This window comes from Pongo abelii, chromosome 7 (assembly GCF_028885655.2).
Source record: "Pongo abelii isolate AG06213 chromosome 7, NHGRI_mPonAbe1-v2.0_pri, whole genome shotgun sequence".
Taxonomy (NCBI): domain Eukaryota; kingdom Metazoa; phylum Chordata; class Mammalia; order Primates; family Hominidae; genus Pongo; species Pongo abelii.
Window position 1 is genome coordinate 28,483,395 of NC_071992.2, and position 18,235 is coordinate 28,501,629.

The window sequence follows — 18,235 nt, forward strand, 5'->3', positions numbered from 1 at the left end:
ATCCCCTGCAGTTCTTGGCCTTATAGAGAGCCTGCCAGAGGCTGGCTTGGTCACATCCTTCAGTTTAGACTTTCCCTGGAGAAGAAAATCACGAAGGTCTAACGGGCACCAAGATAGCATCTTTAGAGAAGTGCAGAAGGGCCAATTAAGCCCGTTTCGTGGTTTATTATTATTAGTGGTAATTATTTCTGGCATGCCGTTCAAGGGCGTCTGTGGCCTGGCTGAGCTCCGGAAGTGCATCCACAGCTCCCTCCTATGAATGTTTATAGACCCAGGAGGGGAGCCCTGGGTTGGGAGCTCCAGACCACCGGGGATGGGAGGCAGAGACTCCATGTATAGATCATACTCTTGTGGAGGTAGAGGCCTGGTACATGATGGCTAAACTCCTGTCCCCAATTCTGGGCTAAGAAAGAAAGAAAATCCAAAAGACAGCAAGGACCTCTGAATCCCTGAGGGAAGTTGAACAGAGCAAAGTGGAAATGAACCACAGGATGGCTCCGTCCCTCCCCCGGCATCCACTGCCCCTGCCCCTGAATGTCCCTATCTTTGCTTAGCTGTGGCCCAGAAGTCCACTCAGCCTTTGTCTAAGGAGGCAGGTTCTGCTCAGCAGTGGCGTTGAGAGCTCAGACCCCGTTTTGGGTTTTCTAGAGGCTGAAGGCCAAGTTCATTCTCTTGGAGTGAGGTACATATTCCTGTGCAGAGAGAGAAGGGGAATCCAGCTCCTCATAGAGCAGCTCCCCACCCCAAGCTGAGTCGTGTTTCGCAGGGAGAGATAAGCCTGTGGTCAGCAGCATTCATCCCCATGGTATTCAGGCCACTTTCCAAGAACCAGCCCCTCCTTGTACTTAAGTTTCCAGAGGCAGGGCCGAGGAGCAGGCACAGGGAGAGGATGAGCGTCGGCAAGTTACAGGAAACTCAGGAAAATGTTTATGCGTGTCCAGGGATTTTCAGAGACTATCCAGCCATTCTTTATCTCCAAGTGCCTCTGCTCTCATGAACTTCTTCATGTGGACAAAAGCAGGAAGCCTTTAGGGCCGCGCATCCCTTGTTTTCCTGTGACTTACACAGCCCTCACCTTTGTGCTTAGATGGACTGTGGCCAGCAGGACCTGCAGGCCTGGCTGGGTCAGGAGAGTTTTGCTTAACCAGAGCTGTTTGATGCTTGAACCAAAAGTGAGGAGCCAGAGAGATCCTTTGAGAACTGATGACTGCTGCTGGGTCCTGCCCAGCCATTTGCATTTTTATAGAGGTCTTTGGCAGCGGCCAAGGCCTTCTCATTATGTGGTGTTTTTCCACTTTGGGATGAACCGGAGTGGTTTGTGCAGTCACCTTGATAGCTCTTTGCACCAGCTTCTGCATGGGAGGCTTTGAGCAGGCTGGGAGCCAAGGGGACCCTCCTAGGCCTTCCGAGCATCCAGCACTGGCCCTTTTCTTCCTCGAGGCTTCCTTCTGGAGGAGGTTTCCCTGGGTTTGGAGTCCTCCCTCCTGCTGGGGGTGGGGGCGTGGTTGCTGGTGGCCTGGAGTGAGCTGCCTGCTGTGGCCTCCAGCACTCCCCGGCTGAACAGCGAGTCCTTTGTGAAATTCCTGAGGCAGGAGGGGGCAGCTGTGCAGAGCCAGCTCTCAGAGTGGCCGACAGGGAGGGTGTTGTGGTGTATCATCAAGTGATAAGGCCTTCGGAAAGGCTGTGGAGAGGAAGGAAAACACATTCCTGACTGCGGTGTGTTTGCCCTTGAGGGCCCTGTGTTTGGGGAAGTAGAGAAGCTTGGCTGCATTGTTGTGGGATGGGAGTTAGCCCTATGCTGGGGGGAGCCAGTGAGAGATGAATTCAGCTGATCTGGGATCAAATTCCAGCTTGGATGCCTTTAATTGATAACATACTAGACCATTTAATCAATTTAACACATGTTTATGGAGTGCCTACTATGTGCAGGCAGGTAAATGATCTTCAAGATGTCTCTATCAGGTGGAAAGTCAAAAATTCAGAACTGGGCAATGACTGGAGGGGAGGATGGGATTCTCAGATGGAGGGTGTGATACCCGAGTTGTGTTTTGGATGATGTTAAAGGAGGAGATCAGCTTCCAGTAGTGAAGAGCATCTGAGGCTTTGCTGAGGATGATTTTCTTTTAAGTCCTTGAATGCAGAAGGGCTTCTTTGGAAGATTTTATGCAAGAGAATGGCATGGAAAGATTATATTTTAGTAGATCACTCTGGAAGTGTCATGCAGAATGAATGGAGAGGTAGGGAGTGGGGTTGAGAGAGCAAACGTAAATCTAAGGTCCAATTGGGAGGCTCTGTTGGAATGAGCTGGCGAGAGATGATGAGGACCTGACTTAAGGAACGATTGTATCGAAGGCACTAAGGTATTGACATTCAGTGAATGTACATGAGTCTCAACTTTCTGGTTTACATCTAAATGGACAGAGAAGAGGACATGATCTGAGCATCAGGGAGTTGATGTTTGTCTTGAACATTGCATTAATTAATATAGTTAGGCTAGGCTTCCAGAAACTCTGAAATCCCAGTGGCATAATGTCCAGTTTGTTTCTCCCTCACAGATTCGGCTGTGAAGCTGGCGGCTGTAATGGACAGCTTCTTCCAGGCAGTGACTCAGGGATCCAGGCTGTCTCTTGAGCGGATCTGGGGGGTTATGTATTTGCCCTGAAATACTTCAGCCTGGTGATGTCATGTGTGATTTCCTCCCACAGACCTTTAATCAGAGCTAGACACTGTGAAGGGCTAGGAATTGTGAAGAGATTGTGTGAATGAACAGGAAGGTTAAATTTGAGGTGCCATAGGCCATGCGTAAAGAACAGTCCAGATGGCACCTGGGACTGGATGCTTGGACACCATCTGAGCAGATTAATAGAATTGAAAATCAGCAATGTAGGAGACAGAAGCCTTCAGGATGTCTGGGATCCTGTAGGGAGGGTGTGTTGTTTGAAGAGCAGGGGCCAAAGGTGGAATCTTAGGGAGCTCATGTTCATGGGTGACAGGCTGGTGGAGGTACTGGATTTCTCCAAGTCTCAGTTTCCTCATCTGGAGATGAGCCTGATATTTCCCATAAAGGGATAGTGAGAGCACTGGGTGCTGCTGGGCAGGCAGTGGCTCCTCACAGAGGTGGTTCCCTTCCCCCTACATTGTGTTGGACTGAACCTTCTGTGTTCTGTTTGTCAGGAACTGTGGTGTATGGCGAGCCCATCACTGCCAGCTTGGGAACAGACGGCTCCCATTACTGGAGCAAGAACTGGGCCAAGGCTGCCGCCTTTGTCACCTCCCCACCCTTGAGCCCTGATCCAACCACTCCAGACTTTCTCAACTCCTTGCTGTCCTGGTGAGTCCTGGCGACTTGTTCACACTTCATATCATGTCTTTCTTCAGACCAGACCAACCCATTAGGTGAAAACAACATGGTGGCCAAGAGCAGCCATAAAACCGCGAGACCCTTGTTCACCAAACTAGGTTGGCTACGTGAGTACAGGGAATTGTCATTCTAGCACCATTTTGGGAGGGGATTCTGGATAAAAACCTGGGCCATGTTGAAAGTCAAGCCAAGAAGGGAGAGGAGGCGTCAAAAGGACTCCACTTGGGTTGGTGTGATGCCATTCATGAGACAGCCTACCAAATAGGTATAGGCGCTCAACATCTTGACGAAGCTGCAGCACCACGTTACGTGTTTTCTTTGCAGTGGAGACCTCCAGGTCACGGGCAGTGCCCATTGCACGTTTAACACTGCCCAGAAGGCTGTAGGAAAGGACAACTTCACCCTGATTCCGGAGGGCACCAATGGCACTGAGGAGCGGATGTCCGTCATCTGGGACAAGGCTGTGGTAAGGAGCAATGGCCTCACTCCTCGGTGGCTCTCAGCCTTCCTTGTCCTCCTCATCTGGGGGCCACGGGGCTCATGGAGACCTTGAAATGACAGACAGTGGAGGACATCCTAGAAGCCAGTACTTATATGACAATATTTCTGAGGGTTGGAAATCTAAGACCTCTTCTAATAGGTAATTTCTTCCTAAATATTACATATATATTTCTTTTTAAAACAATTTAAAAAATTTTTTCAGACAAGGTCTTGCACTGTTACCCAGGCTGGAGTGCAGTGGTACAGTCATAGCTCACTGCAGCCTCAAACTCCTGGGCTCAGGTGATCCTCCCACCTCAGTCTCCTGAGTAGCTAGGACCACAGGCACACACCATCATGCCTGGCTAATTTTTTAAATTTTTTGTGGAGATGAGGGTCTCACTATGTTGCCCAGGCTGGTCTCGAGTTCCCGGGTTTAAGCAATGTCTCGGCCTCCCAAAGTGCTGGGATTATAGGTGTGAGCCACCACGCCTGGCCTACCTGTATATTTCTTATCATTATCATCAACGGAGCAGTAAAGACTGAAAACCTACACAGCTTTAGATGTGACTCTGGGTCAGTCAGGAACAAACATCCTTAGCAACCAGGTGACTTACTCAATTAATCCTCTTCTACTCTTGGAAATGGGCTCAATTTCCTTAAAAGTGTCTTTTAGGGCCCTCTGGACTTAGCATGTCTTCTACTGCCAGCTTCCGGTAGGCCTGCTATGAACATACACTGACCTTTAGAGGATCTTTGGGCTTTTTCATTTTAATGTTTTGAAATATATTAACAGAATAGGTTTTCTGTTTTTTAGTGAATTGTTTAGATTATATGAAGAATATATCCTTATTTCAAGAAGAATAAGGAAGTAAATAAAAGTCACCGTGTTTCAGATATAACCACAGTTAACATTTTGGCAAATGTCTTTCCATTTTTTGCTACAACACAAGCGCACATGTGTATATGTGATATGCGTGAGTGTGTAAATAATATTGGCATCATACAGCTGGGCCCACTCCCAGGCTCTTTGGGAGGCCGAGGTGGGCGGATTATTTGAGCCCAGGAGTTCAAGACCAGTCTGGGCAACATGGCAAAACCCTGTCTCTATTAAAAATACAAAAATTAGGGAGGCATGGTGGCGGGTGCCTGTAGTCCCAGCTTCTCGTTGTTGGGGAGGCAGGAGGATCACCTGAGCCTTGGGAGGTTGAGGCTGCAGTGAGCCGCAGCCGGGCCACTGTACTCCAGTGGGCGACACAGTGAGACCCTGTCTCAAAAAATAACAATAATAATAACAATAATATTGGCATCATACATACTATTTTGTAGTCTTTTTTTTTAAATTAATATATCATGGAAATATCTCCACCTGCTTAAATATACTTGAAAAAGTTGATTTATAATAACAGACTCTTCCATGTGAATGCTAAACTGGGACTCATTTATTTATTTATTTTTTTGAGATGGAGTCTCACTCTGGAGTGCAGTGGTGCGATCTCAGCTCACTGCAACCTCCGCCTCCCCGGTTCAAGCGATTCTCCTGCCTCAACCCCCTGAGTAGCTGAGATTACAGGCGTTTGCCACCGCACCCAGCTGATTTTTGTATTTTTAGTAGGGACGGGGTTTCACCATGTTGGCCAGGCTGATCTCAAACTCCTGACTTCAGGTGATCCACCTGCCTTGACCCCCCAAAGTGCTGGGATTACAGGCGTGAGCCACTGTGCCCGGCCGGGACTCATTTATAATTCTTTTTTTTGGCTGGGGGAGACAGTTTCACTCTTTCCTCCCAGGCTGGAGTGCAGTGGCGCAATCTTGGCTCACTGCAACGTCCGCCTCCCGGGTTCACGCAATTCTCTTGCTTCAGCCCCCTGAGTAGCTGGGATTACAGGTGCCTGCCACCATGCCCGGCTAATTTTGGTATTTTTAGTAGAGATGGGGTTTTGCCATGTTGGCCAAGCTGGTCTCAAACTCCTGACCTCAGGTGATCCACCCACCTTGGCCTCCCAAAGCACTGGGATTACAGGTGTGAGCCACCACGCCCAGCCACATTTATGTCTTTGGTTGAGCATTTATGTTGTTTCTGGTTTTTTTTTTTTTAACTAGAATGACATTTTTATAGACACGTTCTTGATTATGTTTGTAGGAGAAATTTCTACAAGTGGCATTGCTGGGTCAAAGGATACATAAATTTTTAACGTTTTTGATACATATTGTCAAAGTTCCTTCCAGAAAGTTTGTACTGCTTTATACACCACCACCAATATATGTCATTCCCCAGTGTCTTCTGCCACCTGGGTGTTATCGCAAAAATCCATTGTTTGCTGATTTGATAGGTGAATTTTGTGTCTCATTGTTTTACATTTAATTTATTCAATTACTGATTAGAGTGAAAATTTTTTCCTATGCTTCGTGGCCATTTGTACTTTTTTCTCCCTCTTAATGCCAGCTTATTTCCTTTGCCCAGTTTTTTACTGGATTTAGAGTGGGTTTGGGAGGGAAAGCACTTGAGGAAATGTGATTGACACCTAAAACCAGATGTGGGGCGGAGACTTCTAGGTTGGCTAGACTAGAAGATGACATCTGGCCAGGCGTGGCGGCTCACACCTGAAATCCCAGCACTTTGGGAGAGCGAGGTGGGAGGGTTGCTTGAGCCCAGGACTTCGAGCCCAGCTGAGCAACATAGTGAGATCCTGTCTCTTAAAAAAAAATTAGCCTGGTATGGTGGTGCATGCCTGTCTTCCCAGCTACTCGAGAGGCTGAAAGAGGAGGATTGCTTGAGCCTGAGAGGCCGAGGCTGCAGTGAGCTGTGATCACTCTACTGTACTCTAGCCTCAATGACAGTAATATCTTGTCTCAAAAAAAAAGATTAAAAAATAAAAAAAAGGAAGCCTAGATCTGTGGCTGTGTTTTGTTGAAAAGGACAGCCAATTGGGCCAAATGATATTTCCTAAAGAGGCATTGCCATCCCTGCAAATTAAACGAAATTTTTTTTGTTTTGAAATAATTATAGATTAAGAAGAAGTTGCAAAGATAGTACAGAGAGAGGTCCCGGGTACCCTTCACCCAGTTTCCCTCATGGTTACATCTTATATAAATGTAGAACGATATCAAAACCAGGACACTGACAGTGTCACAATGTGTGGGTATAGCTCTAGGCTGTGTGGCCACCTGTGGAGTCATGTGGCCACCACCACAATCAAGATGCAGGTCTAGTCCAGCATTTCAGAGACCAACCTCTTGCTGCTCCTCCCCTCCACCCTCCCTAACCCTGGAAGAACCCATCTAGCCCCTCATCTGTTCTCCATCTCTACCATTTTGTTATTTGGAGAACGTTATGGAAATGGAGTCATACAGTGTGTGACCTTTGAGACGGTTTGTGTTTCACTTGGCACAACGCTCTTGACATCCATCCAAGCTGCCGTGTGTTATTGAAAAGTAGTTTGTTATTGAAAAGTAAGTTTTTAACTCGTTTTGCTGTGTGCCTCCTGTGCACACCTATGCTGTCTCCCTCAGGTCACTGGGAAGATGGATGAGAACCAGTTTGTGGCTGTGACCAGCACCAATGCAGCCAAAGTCTTCAACCTTTACCCCCGGAAAGGCCGCATTGCTGTGGGATCCGATGCTGACCTGGTCATCTGGGACCCCGACAGCGTTAAAACCATCTCTGCCAAGACGCACAACAGCGTAAGACCTGTTAACTGTGCAGACCCCATCCAAACGAATTACAGTCACAGAGACACAGACGGAGGGAGAGCCCCAGGGCTTCTAAAAAGAACTTGCTGTGATGGGAATGCGCTTTTCCTGAGGATGTTATGATTTGCAATTTGCTGGGAAAAGAATAGTTATTTCATTTTCTTTAGTGAGATCAATAAGATTGTTACTCTCATAATCATTTTGGAATACCACAGCCTCTCTATCTGTAGACCTTTAGAGCCTCTAAAGTGATGTCAGGACGTGCAAAGCTTCCAGAAGTCAGGCATCGCTCCATTTTCATAGTTTGGCACAGCACTTCTCATGGCAGTACTTTGTGCAAGGGACCTCAATGAAACAGTGAGATGTCCTCTCCTGAGATGCCCACTGGGGACTTTGATCCTCTTAAGCCATTGTTTTCTCAGGCCAGTGTCCATGCGGAAAACTGGATGACAGCCATTCTTATTACCTTAAAGGAACTGATTGACTGACTTCTCCCTAACAGAAGTACCCCCCAGCCATTTGATTGTTGTTTTAGGATCTGCAGCTTTGGGTATCTCTTCCCTCTGGGTCTGGGCTTTAGAGCTTAGAGATGTCCTCTTTTGTTAACAGGACCCAGGGAAAGTATGTTAATGTCTTAGGCTCCTTAGCTGAGAGTGAGGGGTTCAGATGAGGTCTCCAAGTGTCCTATGATTCTGTGAGGTTAGCAGACATTAAGCAGAGGTGTTAGACACCTTGCTTGTGTTAGATTCCTCACAAGCAATATGGTATAGGCAGAAGAACTGAAGGAATATGCACAGAGGGAGAGCTTTGGAAAAGAAATGGGCCTCAGGCAGAAGCGTTTCATGTCAGGAACTCATTTGAATCTTGAAGACAGCTCAGGCCAGCAAGCACTGACATCTCCCCCACACGCCACGACAGCTCAGGGCAGGTTTCTGGCATTTCTCCGGGACAACCCTGGGACTTCGCCCTGTCCCAATCCTCTCTCATTTGCACACACAGAGGTGTTTGGGCTGCAGTGGGCTCAGGCTCAGCTCTGGCTTCTGCTGCCACCTGTGAGGACCAGGACAGTGGGTGCTTCTCAGAAGACTGTTCATGTCTGTGTTTAAAGCTGCCTTTCTCCCTCCCCCACCACCACTCATTGGCTCAGCCTGACAGCGCAGCCTTATGGTCGTGCCTCTTACAGCTCAGATCATGACTTCTTGGGTGTCTTGACTGGCTATTTTATGGTCAGAGGTCCTAGGGCCCTGCCCCATGAACCTCCCTATTCGTGTGCCTGTAACTTCACATTCTCATTGACTGTTTCATTTGACCTTCTCAATAAAGGGACTGGTATTATTATCCCAATTTGGGAAAATAAATAAATGGAGGCTTAGAGAGCTTAAGTGACCAGTCTAATGTTACATAGCGATTTTGCGGTTGAGCCAGAATTAGAACCCAAAATTGTTCAGGACTCTTCCCTGCCAGAGTGCATATGCAGCCTCTTGGTCAGGCTTAGATGGGGAAAATGCTTCCCCTCTCTTGCAAGGTTGCTTCCCCCAGAGGTGCTATAAATGGCTGACTGGGCTCATTATTTAAGACACAAATGACCTAGCTGGGGAGCTTGCATTTGGAGTTCTTAACCTAGAAGAAGAGACAGGGGAAGGAGTGAAGATTTGGGAAGACGGATTCTGCCCTCCAGACATTTTCACCCCAACCTACCCTGCTTTTACCGCCAGGCGACCTATGGAAGAAATGTTGACTTTCAAAGCGGTGCTTTTCCATCCTCACCTGTTTTAAAGAGCCAGCACTAAGCATGTGCCTGTGCATTCATCTTCTGGGAAAATGCAACTAGGAGACTTTCCCTGCATAGTACAGTGTTTTCTACCATGAGGCTAATTAGCTTTAATTCGGAGCATCTAGCTAACTATTATCGACAGCCCTGTTGCTAAGCCTTTGCTTGGATTTTCCAGGCATCTGGCCCGATGAATAATTTAGGGAGCCTGTGTGGATGTAGGTTAAAAATGTCTGTGCATGGTGAGTGAGGAAGCCTCCCTGCATCATGGTTTGATGGATAGTAGGCTCTGAGTATCTGGGAATTGTGATCTGACTATTAACAGGACTTGTCAATGTTAAGTCACTGAGAGTCATGGGGCTGGTGCCTCCATCTTTTAAAAGTGAGAGATGTCACCAGAGGTCTTCTAGGTGCTCATTTATAAGCAACAAGACTCAGCGCATGCATTGTATGAGATCTGGATGCTGCAGGGCTGGCAAGCGTTAGCAAAGTGCAATAAAAAGCCAGACAGTGAATGAGTGAAGATTTTCTAAATGCCTACTGTGAGCCAAGTAGTGAGCTAGATGCTTTTGTTCATTTTATTTCATTTGATTCTCACATCAGTCCTGCAAAGGGGGACCTACTTACCCCTCACAGGTGAGGAGGTGGAGGCTCAGGGGTGTGAGGGATGCGTCCAAAGTCACATAGCTGGTGAATGGCATACCTGGGGTGTGAACCCAGGGCAAGTGTCTCCATGGCGGAGGCTGTGCCCATACTGTACCCAGTAGGGCACAAGAGGAGGTTGTCAGGGCATAAACTGTTAGCTGTGGAGTGATGTGGACGAGATGGCTCTTGATCCAGGCCTTAAAGGATGACTCACACCCTTTCAAAGGTTGTTTCTGAGATGACCAGGGATGAGGCTTTTTGTATTGTCATCTTCACATATGCCTCGGGAGGGTGCAGATGAAGAAACTGAAGCTGGGACAGGATTAAAGCAATCTCCCCAGAGTCACACAACTTCTGGATTTTACTGTTTCTGAGATGCCATTGATTTTAAGATATTCCATTAGGTTATGTACCACGATGAAAGAAAACATGCCCAAGATGAGGAGTCTCATGGGAGACTGGGCCACCAAGGGCCAGCGTGTGCTTATTACGGCATCTCTGGGGAGAGCATCTGCTGTGCAGACAGGGGTGGCAGGAAATCTCGCAGGCCTCGACCTTGGCATTGGTTGCCAAGAGGGAAAAATGTCTCCCCCAAGAATTGGAACTGGAAGTGGGTGCTTGTCCAGCCTTGTGGTCTGAATGCGTGCCGCCTGTGTAGTCCAGAACAACGTCAAGCTGAGAATTTACTGTAAAATGCCCTCAGTGGGGTTGTCCCCCAACCCAGTGGCACAAGCAAACCCATATCCCCCTAGAAGAACTTGGCTTTAGTCTAGGCTGGCAGTACCCACGTGGCTCTGGCTGCTGTAAGACACATTCTGCCTTCGGGGATGAGTGTCTTAGAATTGACGAAAGACAATTTTAAGTCTTGGGTCTCAGTAATCCAAGTGCAGAGTCCTCTTCCCTCCCTGCTGGCGCCTCTCTGCTACGGTTCCTTTGGTAGCTTCTGCATGACTGCTTTGAGACTCAGAGCAATGTACTGACAGCCCTCGTGGTTGTTTTCAACCCAACATTGTATGCGGAGCATTGTGCATTTACATGCCCGATGTGAGCTGCTGAGCTGGCCGAATCCGTGTTACCAGCTGCTGCACTAAGCAGAAATGTCATCTTGAACTGCAGGGTGCTAGCACAGCTCTCTGTTCAGAGGCCAGCTCTCTGAGTGCTGATAACCTGGTCTGAACTTTCCCAGAAGCCCAGGGTGCTTTTTATGGTTGGAGCAACCTATTAATCCTCTAGTCCAGACTCAGCCACAGCCATTGGTCCCCATGAACCAAACAGGCAGGAAGAAGCAGGAGGCATTTGGGATCTGGGAAGTAGCACTGGGTTAGCAGAAGCTGCAGGACGGAGTTTTTGATGTCAGGGTGCAATGACTCCTGTGTTCTGTTGCTTCATTACCAACCACAAACTCACATCCATATGGAGACCCCACCTATTTTCCAAGAGGGCACACAGATGTGTGTCTGTTTTACCCGGAAAAACTTGAAACCAGAAGGATAGCTACATAGCTACATTGTTCTGGAAATTAACTAGCCCTCAATCATTTTATCGGAGGCATGTCTCTTCAGTGACCACAATCCTTTCATTTAGGGACTTCAGTTTAACCACACCGCAAGCAGACTGGAAAACCAGGCTAGCCAGTGGGAAAACCTACTTGTGGATGGCTCATTTCAAGATTAAATTTAGAACTTGGTCAGAGAAGGCCTTTGGAATTCAACCGGAATGGAGCTGGAGATGGTGGGAACACAGTCTCTGTTAATAGGAGGAATCCTTTTCTTTGTATTTGTGTAGCATTTACAAACACGCACCCTTTTCACACAATTATTCTGTTTAATTATTTTTCTTTCTAACGTGGAGAGGTAGGAAAAGTTATTTCATATTCTAGACAGGGAAATGGAGACACAGCAAGTGAGTGCCTGCTGGGGTGCCCATTTGGGACAGGATCCCTGTTTCTGAGTCTCTCTTTTGTCTCTGTGGGGTTGGGGCAGTGGGTGCTGCCGGGTGGATTGAGTCCAGCCAGAGTGGCCTGTTTTAGAGTTTACTGTGCCTTCTTCCCAGTCTCTCGAGTACAACATCTTTGAAGGCATGGAGTGCCGCGGCTCCCCACTGGTGGTCATCAGCCAGGGGAAGATTGTCCTGGAGGACGGCACCCTGCATGTCACCGAAGGCTCTGGACGCTACATTCCCCGGAAGCCCTTCCCTGATTTTGTTTACAAGCGTATCAAGGCAAGGAGCAGGGTGAGTAGTTTTGTTCTGATGAATTTTTTGTTAAATCACGAATTAAGTTCAAGGCCGCAAACATTTATTAAGCACCTTGAGACAGAATATTAAGATGAATATAGTGGATTCCAGGGATAAGAGGGAGCCTGAATTTTTTATTTCTGGCATTTAAAATACTGGAGAAGGAGTCAGGCGTGTCCACAGAGAGCCCTAGCAAAGTGAGATCATGGTATATGCTATGATAAGGAGTGTGGAGTAAGGACCCAGAGGAGGGAGCCACTGCAGTAGTTGGGGAGAGTGTCATGGGGAGAGGACGTTTTGAGTTGGGCTTTGAAGGTTAAGTAGGAGTTTGTCAAGTCAAAGAAGGGAGATGAGGGAATTTGATAAGAGTATCATGAGCATAGAAAATGTACAATGTATTCAGGGCATGTGAAGCAGGAATGAGATGGAGCTATAAGGGAATTAGAAGGAGAATGCAATTGGAAAGAAAGTTTGGGGCCAGATCTTGAACATGATACCAGATCCGCCTCACAGCATGCTTAGGGGATTCTTACAGGGTTTGAAGTTGAAGTGCCTTGGGGGAGAAATGGTAAGGCGTGTTAGTTTTTGTAGAGTTAACCAGTTACTGGACCTTGTTGGGAGTTTTGGCGTGGCATGGTAGGAGCTGACCCCACACAACACCTGTCCACCTGTCTGTAAGGAGAGCCCTCCATCCCTAGATCTCACAGGCCCATCCTCCCTCCAGGAGGGTTTCTAGAGAGGTGTCCTCTGTGGCTCTGGCCTGAGCTGGGGGGACTCTTGTGTTTTGCAGCTGGCTGAGCTGAGAGGGGTTCCTCGTGGCCTGTATGACGGACCCGTGTGTGAGGTGTCTGTGACACCCAAGACAGTCACTCCAGCCTCCTCGGCCAAGACATCTCCTGCCAAGCAGCAGGCCCCACCTGTCCGGAACCTGCACCAGTCTGGATTCAGTTTGTCTGGTAGGGTTGGGGCTTGGGGAGGGCACAGTTCTGCAGGGCCAGCTCACTGGTGCTGGCGAGGCTACAATTACATTTGGAAAGGACACAGAAATGGAAGTGAATGATATTCCCTTTCACCCCAAAGTGAGAAATACAGTGGACTCAGATCTCTGGAGATGTATTTTCTTTTTCTTTTTTTTGAGACAGGGTCTCGCTCTGTCACCCAGACTGGAGTGCAATGGCGTGATCTTGGCTCACTGCAACCTCCACCTCCTGGTTCAAGTGATTCTCATGTCTCTGCCTCCCAAGTAGCTGGGATTACAGGCGTGCACCACCATGCCTGGCTAATTTTTGTATTTTTAGTAGAGATGGGGTGTCACCATGTTGGCCAGGCTGGCAGAACTCCTGACTTCAGGTGATCTGCCCGCCTTGGCCTCCCAAAGTGCTGGGATTACAGGTGTGAGCCACTGGGCCCGGCCTAGCTTGGCCTGGAGATGTATTTTCATAGTTAATGACTGGTTGGGTTTCAGAATCTTGAGATCAGTTTGTGTCACACAATGCCCATACTGTGTTTTACCTAATATATTAAGAAGACATTTGTTCAATTTATTAGGTCCATCATAAGAAAGGACATTGTGGTATTTCAGGACTTCTCTTCTCTCCTGCAGTGTATTGTAGTTTAGCTTGTGGAGTCTGGAGTTTCACAGCTCTGGCTGTGCCTCAGTCTCCACGCCTGTATAATGGCAATAATAGTAGTTGCTCCCCCGTGAGGTTGTTGTGAGGGTTAAATGGGTTAATATATGTGTCCAGTGCTTAGAACGGGGCCATTTGAGAACTGTTAGTTGTATTTGCTTGGGTAATTTGTGTGGTATCCCCTTGGTGAGAGGAAAGCGTTCAGATTTTTAAGTTTCCTTGCTTGAAACTTCCTTCCCATCTTTCATTTGGCCCATGACTAGAACATTCCACTCTTCCAGCTCCCTGGGCCACAGATTCCTATGGTGTATTAAAGAAATTGTTAAGCCAGTGAGAATTTTTTTTTTCTTGCTGGTTGTACGGGTTTTTAGAAAGTTACCTATGTACCATATATGGATTACCAATTTTCAAAACATTTAAAAATAATGAACTTTGTTGTAAGTAAAATATGTATAATCACGTCTGCGTTATCTGATCTCTTCAGGCTGTTCCAATATAAGGTGCCATCATTCCTCCTACTTGTGATTATGTGTGTAGGGTTAGGGGATTAGAATGCCAGAAGAGGGCTGTGTCCTCAGAAAAGCCACAGCCAATTTGACTAATCAGAACAGGGGACAGGACAGAGTGTAAGATGTAGTGATATTTTGTATATAGTTTTACTTTCTCCAGTAATAGATCCAACAACCTTTATATAGTGTCTGATTCTTTGGCTACCTTAGGCTCATCTCCTTTTTTAAAAGTTTTTTTTATTTTTAGAGATATAATAGTATCTCACTGTGTCACCCAGTACCCAGGCTGGAGTGCAGTGGTGCAATCACAGCTCACTGCAGCCTCGACCTCCTGGGCTCAAGTGATCCTCGCAGCTCAGCCTCCCCAGTAGCTGGTACTACAGGCTTGCGCCATCATGCCTGGCTAATTTTTTAATTTTTTTTTTTTTGTAGAGATAGGCTCTCACTGTGTTGCCCAGACTGTTCTCAAACTCCTGGACTCAAGCAATCTTCTCACCTCAGCCTCCCTAAGTGCTGTTAGTAGGATTCCAGGCATGAGCCACCATGCCTGGCCTCCACCTCCTTTCTGTAGTTTAAACTTCATTGAGGTTTTAAGAGAAGAACAAAGAATGTGAGGGCGGGCAGGGTGGCTCACACCTCTTATCCCAGCACTTTGGGAGGCAGAGGTAGGAGGATTGCTCGAGCCCAGGAGTTTGAGACCAGCGTCAGCAACATAGCGATACCCCTCTTTACAAAAAATTTAAAAATTAGCTAGGTATGGGGGCCTGTGGCTGTGGTCCCAGCTTCTTGAGGGGGCCGAGTGGGAGGATGGCTTAAGCCCAGGAGATTGAGGCTGTGGTGAGCTATGATGGTGCCACTACACTCTGGTTTGGAAAACAGAGCAAGACCCTGTCTCCAAAAAAAAGAATGCAACTAGCACTTTTCCTCCTGAGCTGTGAGATTTCACCTTCAAGCAGGATCTTGTGTGACTGTCCTGGCCTCTCACCCGCTCCTTTCTTCTCCTCTCCCTCCAGGTGCTCAGATTGATGACAACATTCCCCGCCGCACCACCCAGCGTATCGTGGCGCCCCCCGGTGGCCGTGCCAACATCACCAGCCTGGGCTAGAGCTCCTGGGCTGTGCCGCCCACTGGGGACTGGGGATGGGACACCTGAGGACATTCTGAGACTTCTTTCTTCCTTCCTTTTTTTTTTTTTTTTTTTTTTTTTTTAAGAGCCTGTGATAGTTACTGTGGAGCAGCCAGTTCATGGGGTCCCCCTTGGGGCCCCGCACCCCATCTCTCACCAGGAGTTACTGATTTTGCTCATCCACTTCCCTACACATCTATGAGTATCACACCCAAGCCTACCTACCAAGCTCATACAGGGAACCACACCCAACACTCAGACATGCGAACAAGCAGTCCCCAGCGAGGGTCTCCTTCGCCTTCAGCCTCCTAGTGTCCGTTAGCATCTTCCTTTTCATGGGGGGAGGGAAGATAAAGTGAATTGCCCAGAGCTGCCTTTTTCTTTTCTTTTTAAAATTTTTAAGAAGTTTTGTTTGTGGGGCTGGGGAGGGGCCGGGGGTCAGGGAGAGTCTTTTTTTTTTTTTTTTTTTTTTAATACTAAATTGGAACATTTAATTCCATATTAATATAAGGGGTTTGAACTGGACATCCTAATGATGCAATTACGTCATCACCCAGCTGATTTCGGGTGGTTGGCAAACTCATCGTGTCCGTCCTGAGAGGCTCCAAAATGCCCACCCACATCGCCATTCTGTAGTCTTCAGGGTCAGCTGTTGATAAAGGGGCAGGCTTGCTTTATTGGCCTAGATTTTGCTGCAGATTAAATCCTTTGAGGAGTCTCTTCTCTTTTACCATTTTTCTGCGTGCTCTCGCTCTCTCTTTCTCTCTAGCTTTTTAATTCATGAATATTTTCGTGTCTGTCTCTCTCTCTCTCTGTGTTTCCTCCAGCCCTCGTCTCGGAGACGGTGTTTTCCTCCCTTGCCCTGTTATCTTTTCACCTCCCAGGTCTACCGTTTCATAGTGGTCATTGGGTTTGCCTAAAGGATTTGAGCATTTGCCGTTGCAAGCATAGTGCTGCGTCATCCTGGTCCATGTGGGACTGGTGCTAACCACCTGCCATCGTGAGGGTGTGTGCTAGAGTGTGGGACCCTGGCCAAGTGCAGGAATGGGCCATGCTGTCTCACCCGCAGTGTCACATGTGGAATCGCAGACAGGGCCCAGAAGCTTTAGAGGTATGAGGCTGCAGAACTGGAGAGATTTTCCTCTGTGCAGTGCTCTCTGGCTAAAGTCACGGTCAAATCTAAACACCGAGCCTCATTAACCCAAGTGAGCCAACCAAAGTCACCAGTTCAGAACTGCTAAGCTAATAGGAGTCTGACCTGAGGGCCTGCTGCTTCCTGGTTAAGTATCTTTTGAGATTCTAGAACACATGGGAGCTTTTTATTTTCGGGGAAAAACCGTATTTTTTCTTGTCCAATTATTTCTAAAGACACACTACATAGAAAGAGGCCCCATAAACTCAAAAAATCCTTGGGAAACTTTAAGTCCGTTCTACTTTGCAAGAGGAGAAATGTGTTTTATGAACGATAGGTCACATCAGAACTCCTGTGGGGAGGAAACCTTACAAATTAAACACATGGCCCCCTTAGAGACCACAGGCGATGTCCTGTCTCCATCCTTCCCTCTCCTGTCACCTTTCCCCCTAGCTGGCTCCTTTGGACCCACCCCTGTCCTTGCTGACTTGTGTTGCATTGTATTCCAAACGTGTTTACAGGTTCTCTTAAGCAATGTTGTGTTTGCAGGCTTTTCTAAAAACCAAATCTGCTTTTTGTAAAGTGTAAAAACATCACAAAGTAGGTCATTCCATCACCACCCTTGTCTCTCTACACATTTTGCCTTTGGGGTTCTGGTTGGGGTTTTGGGTTTTTTGTTGTTGTTGTTTATTTGTTATTTTAAAGGTAAATTGCACTTTTAAAAGAATAATTGGTTGACTTAATATATTTGCTTTTTTTCTCACCTGCACTTAGAGGAAATTTGAACAAGTTGGAAAAAAACAATTTTTGTTTCAATTCTAAGAAACACTTGCAGCTCTAGTATTCACTTGAGTCTTCCTGTTTTTCCTGTACCGGGTCATGGTAATTTTTGGTTGTTTTGGTTGTTTTCTTAAAAAACAATTTAAAACCTGACGATTTCTGCAGGCTGTGTAAGCATGTTTACCTGTTGGCTTGCTTTGTGTGTCTGTTAAATGAATGTCATATGTAAATGCTAAAATAAATCGACAGTGTCTCAGAACTGAATAACTGCAGTGACTTGATGCTCTAAAACAGTGTAGGATTTAAGAATAGATGGTTTTTAATCCTTGAAATTGTGATTGTGACCCATGAGTGGAGGAACTTTCAGTTCTAAAGCTGATAAAGTGTGTAGCCAGAAGAGTACTTTTTTTTTTTTGTAACCACTGTCTTAATGGCAAAATAATTATGGTAAAAAACAAGTCTCGTGTTTATTATTCCTTAAGAACTCTGTGTTATATTACCATGGAACGCCTAATAAAGCAAAATGTGGTTGTTTCAGGGGTGTGTCTGTATTGAGATGTTCAGGAGGCGGCTGCTTGGCTTGGGCCTTCAACCAGACTTCCCCTTCACAAGCATTCACGGAGCCCTCAGCTTCAGTTTGGTGAATATACCAATTCAAGAGTTTTCACTCCATGTCACAGGCTGCTATGTCAAGGCCACGGGATTCTAATTCTAAGCAAAGATGCAGCCTGAGGGTGTGTGGCAAGCCAAGTGTCAGAAATTCACAGACTCTATCCTGGAGAGCCCTCCGGAATCAAGCTGCATACTGAAGCTTGAAACTGGGAATGAGGTGGGACCATATGCTTTCATGTGGGTGACCCCTCTGGGCTCTCTGC

General features: G+C 47.0%; 1 protein-coding gene across 3 annotated transcripts in view; it reads left to right on the forward strand.

The window, feature by feature from the left end:
- Nucleotides 1-17,897, forward strand: part of DPYSL2 (dihydropyrimidinase like 2) — a 143,280-nt gene extending 125,383 nt beyond the window's left edge. For all 3 annotated transcript variants that reach the window (XM_024250562.2, NM_001132362.1, XM_054560900.2), the window contains 6 exon segments: nucleotides 3,175-3,331; nucleotides 3,686-3,827; nucleotides 7,355-7,525; nucleotides 12,003-12,182; nucleotides 12,976-13,141; nucleotides 15,336-17,897. In XM_024250562.2, the coding sequence (XP_024106330.1) occupies nucleotides 3,175-3,331; nucleotides 3,686-3,827; nucleotides 7,355-7,525; nucleotides 12,003-12,182; nucleotides 12,976-13,141; nucleotides 15,336-15,427 (908 nt within the window). In that variant the 3' untranslated portion in view covers nucleotides 15,428-17,897.
- The last annotated feature ends 338 nt before the right edge of the window (nucleotides 17,898-18,235 follow it).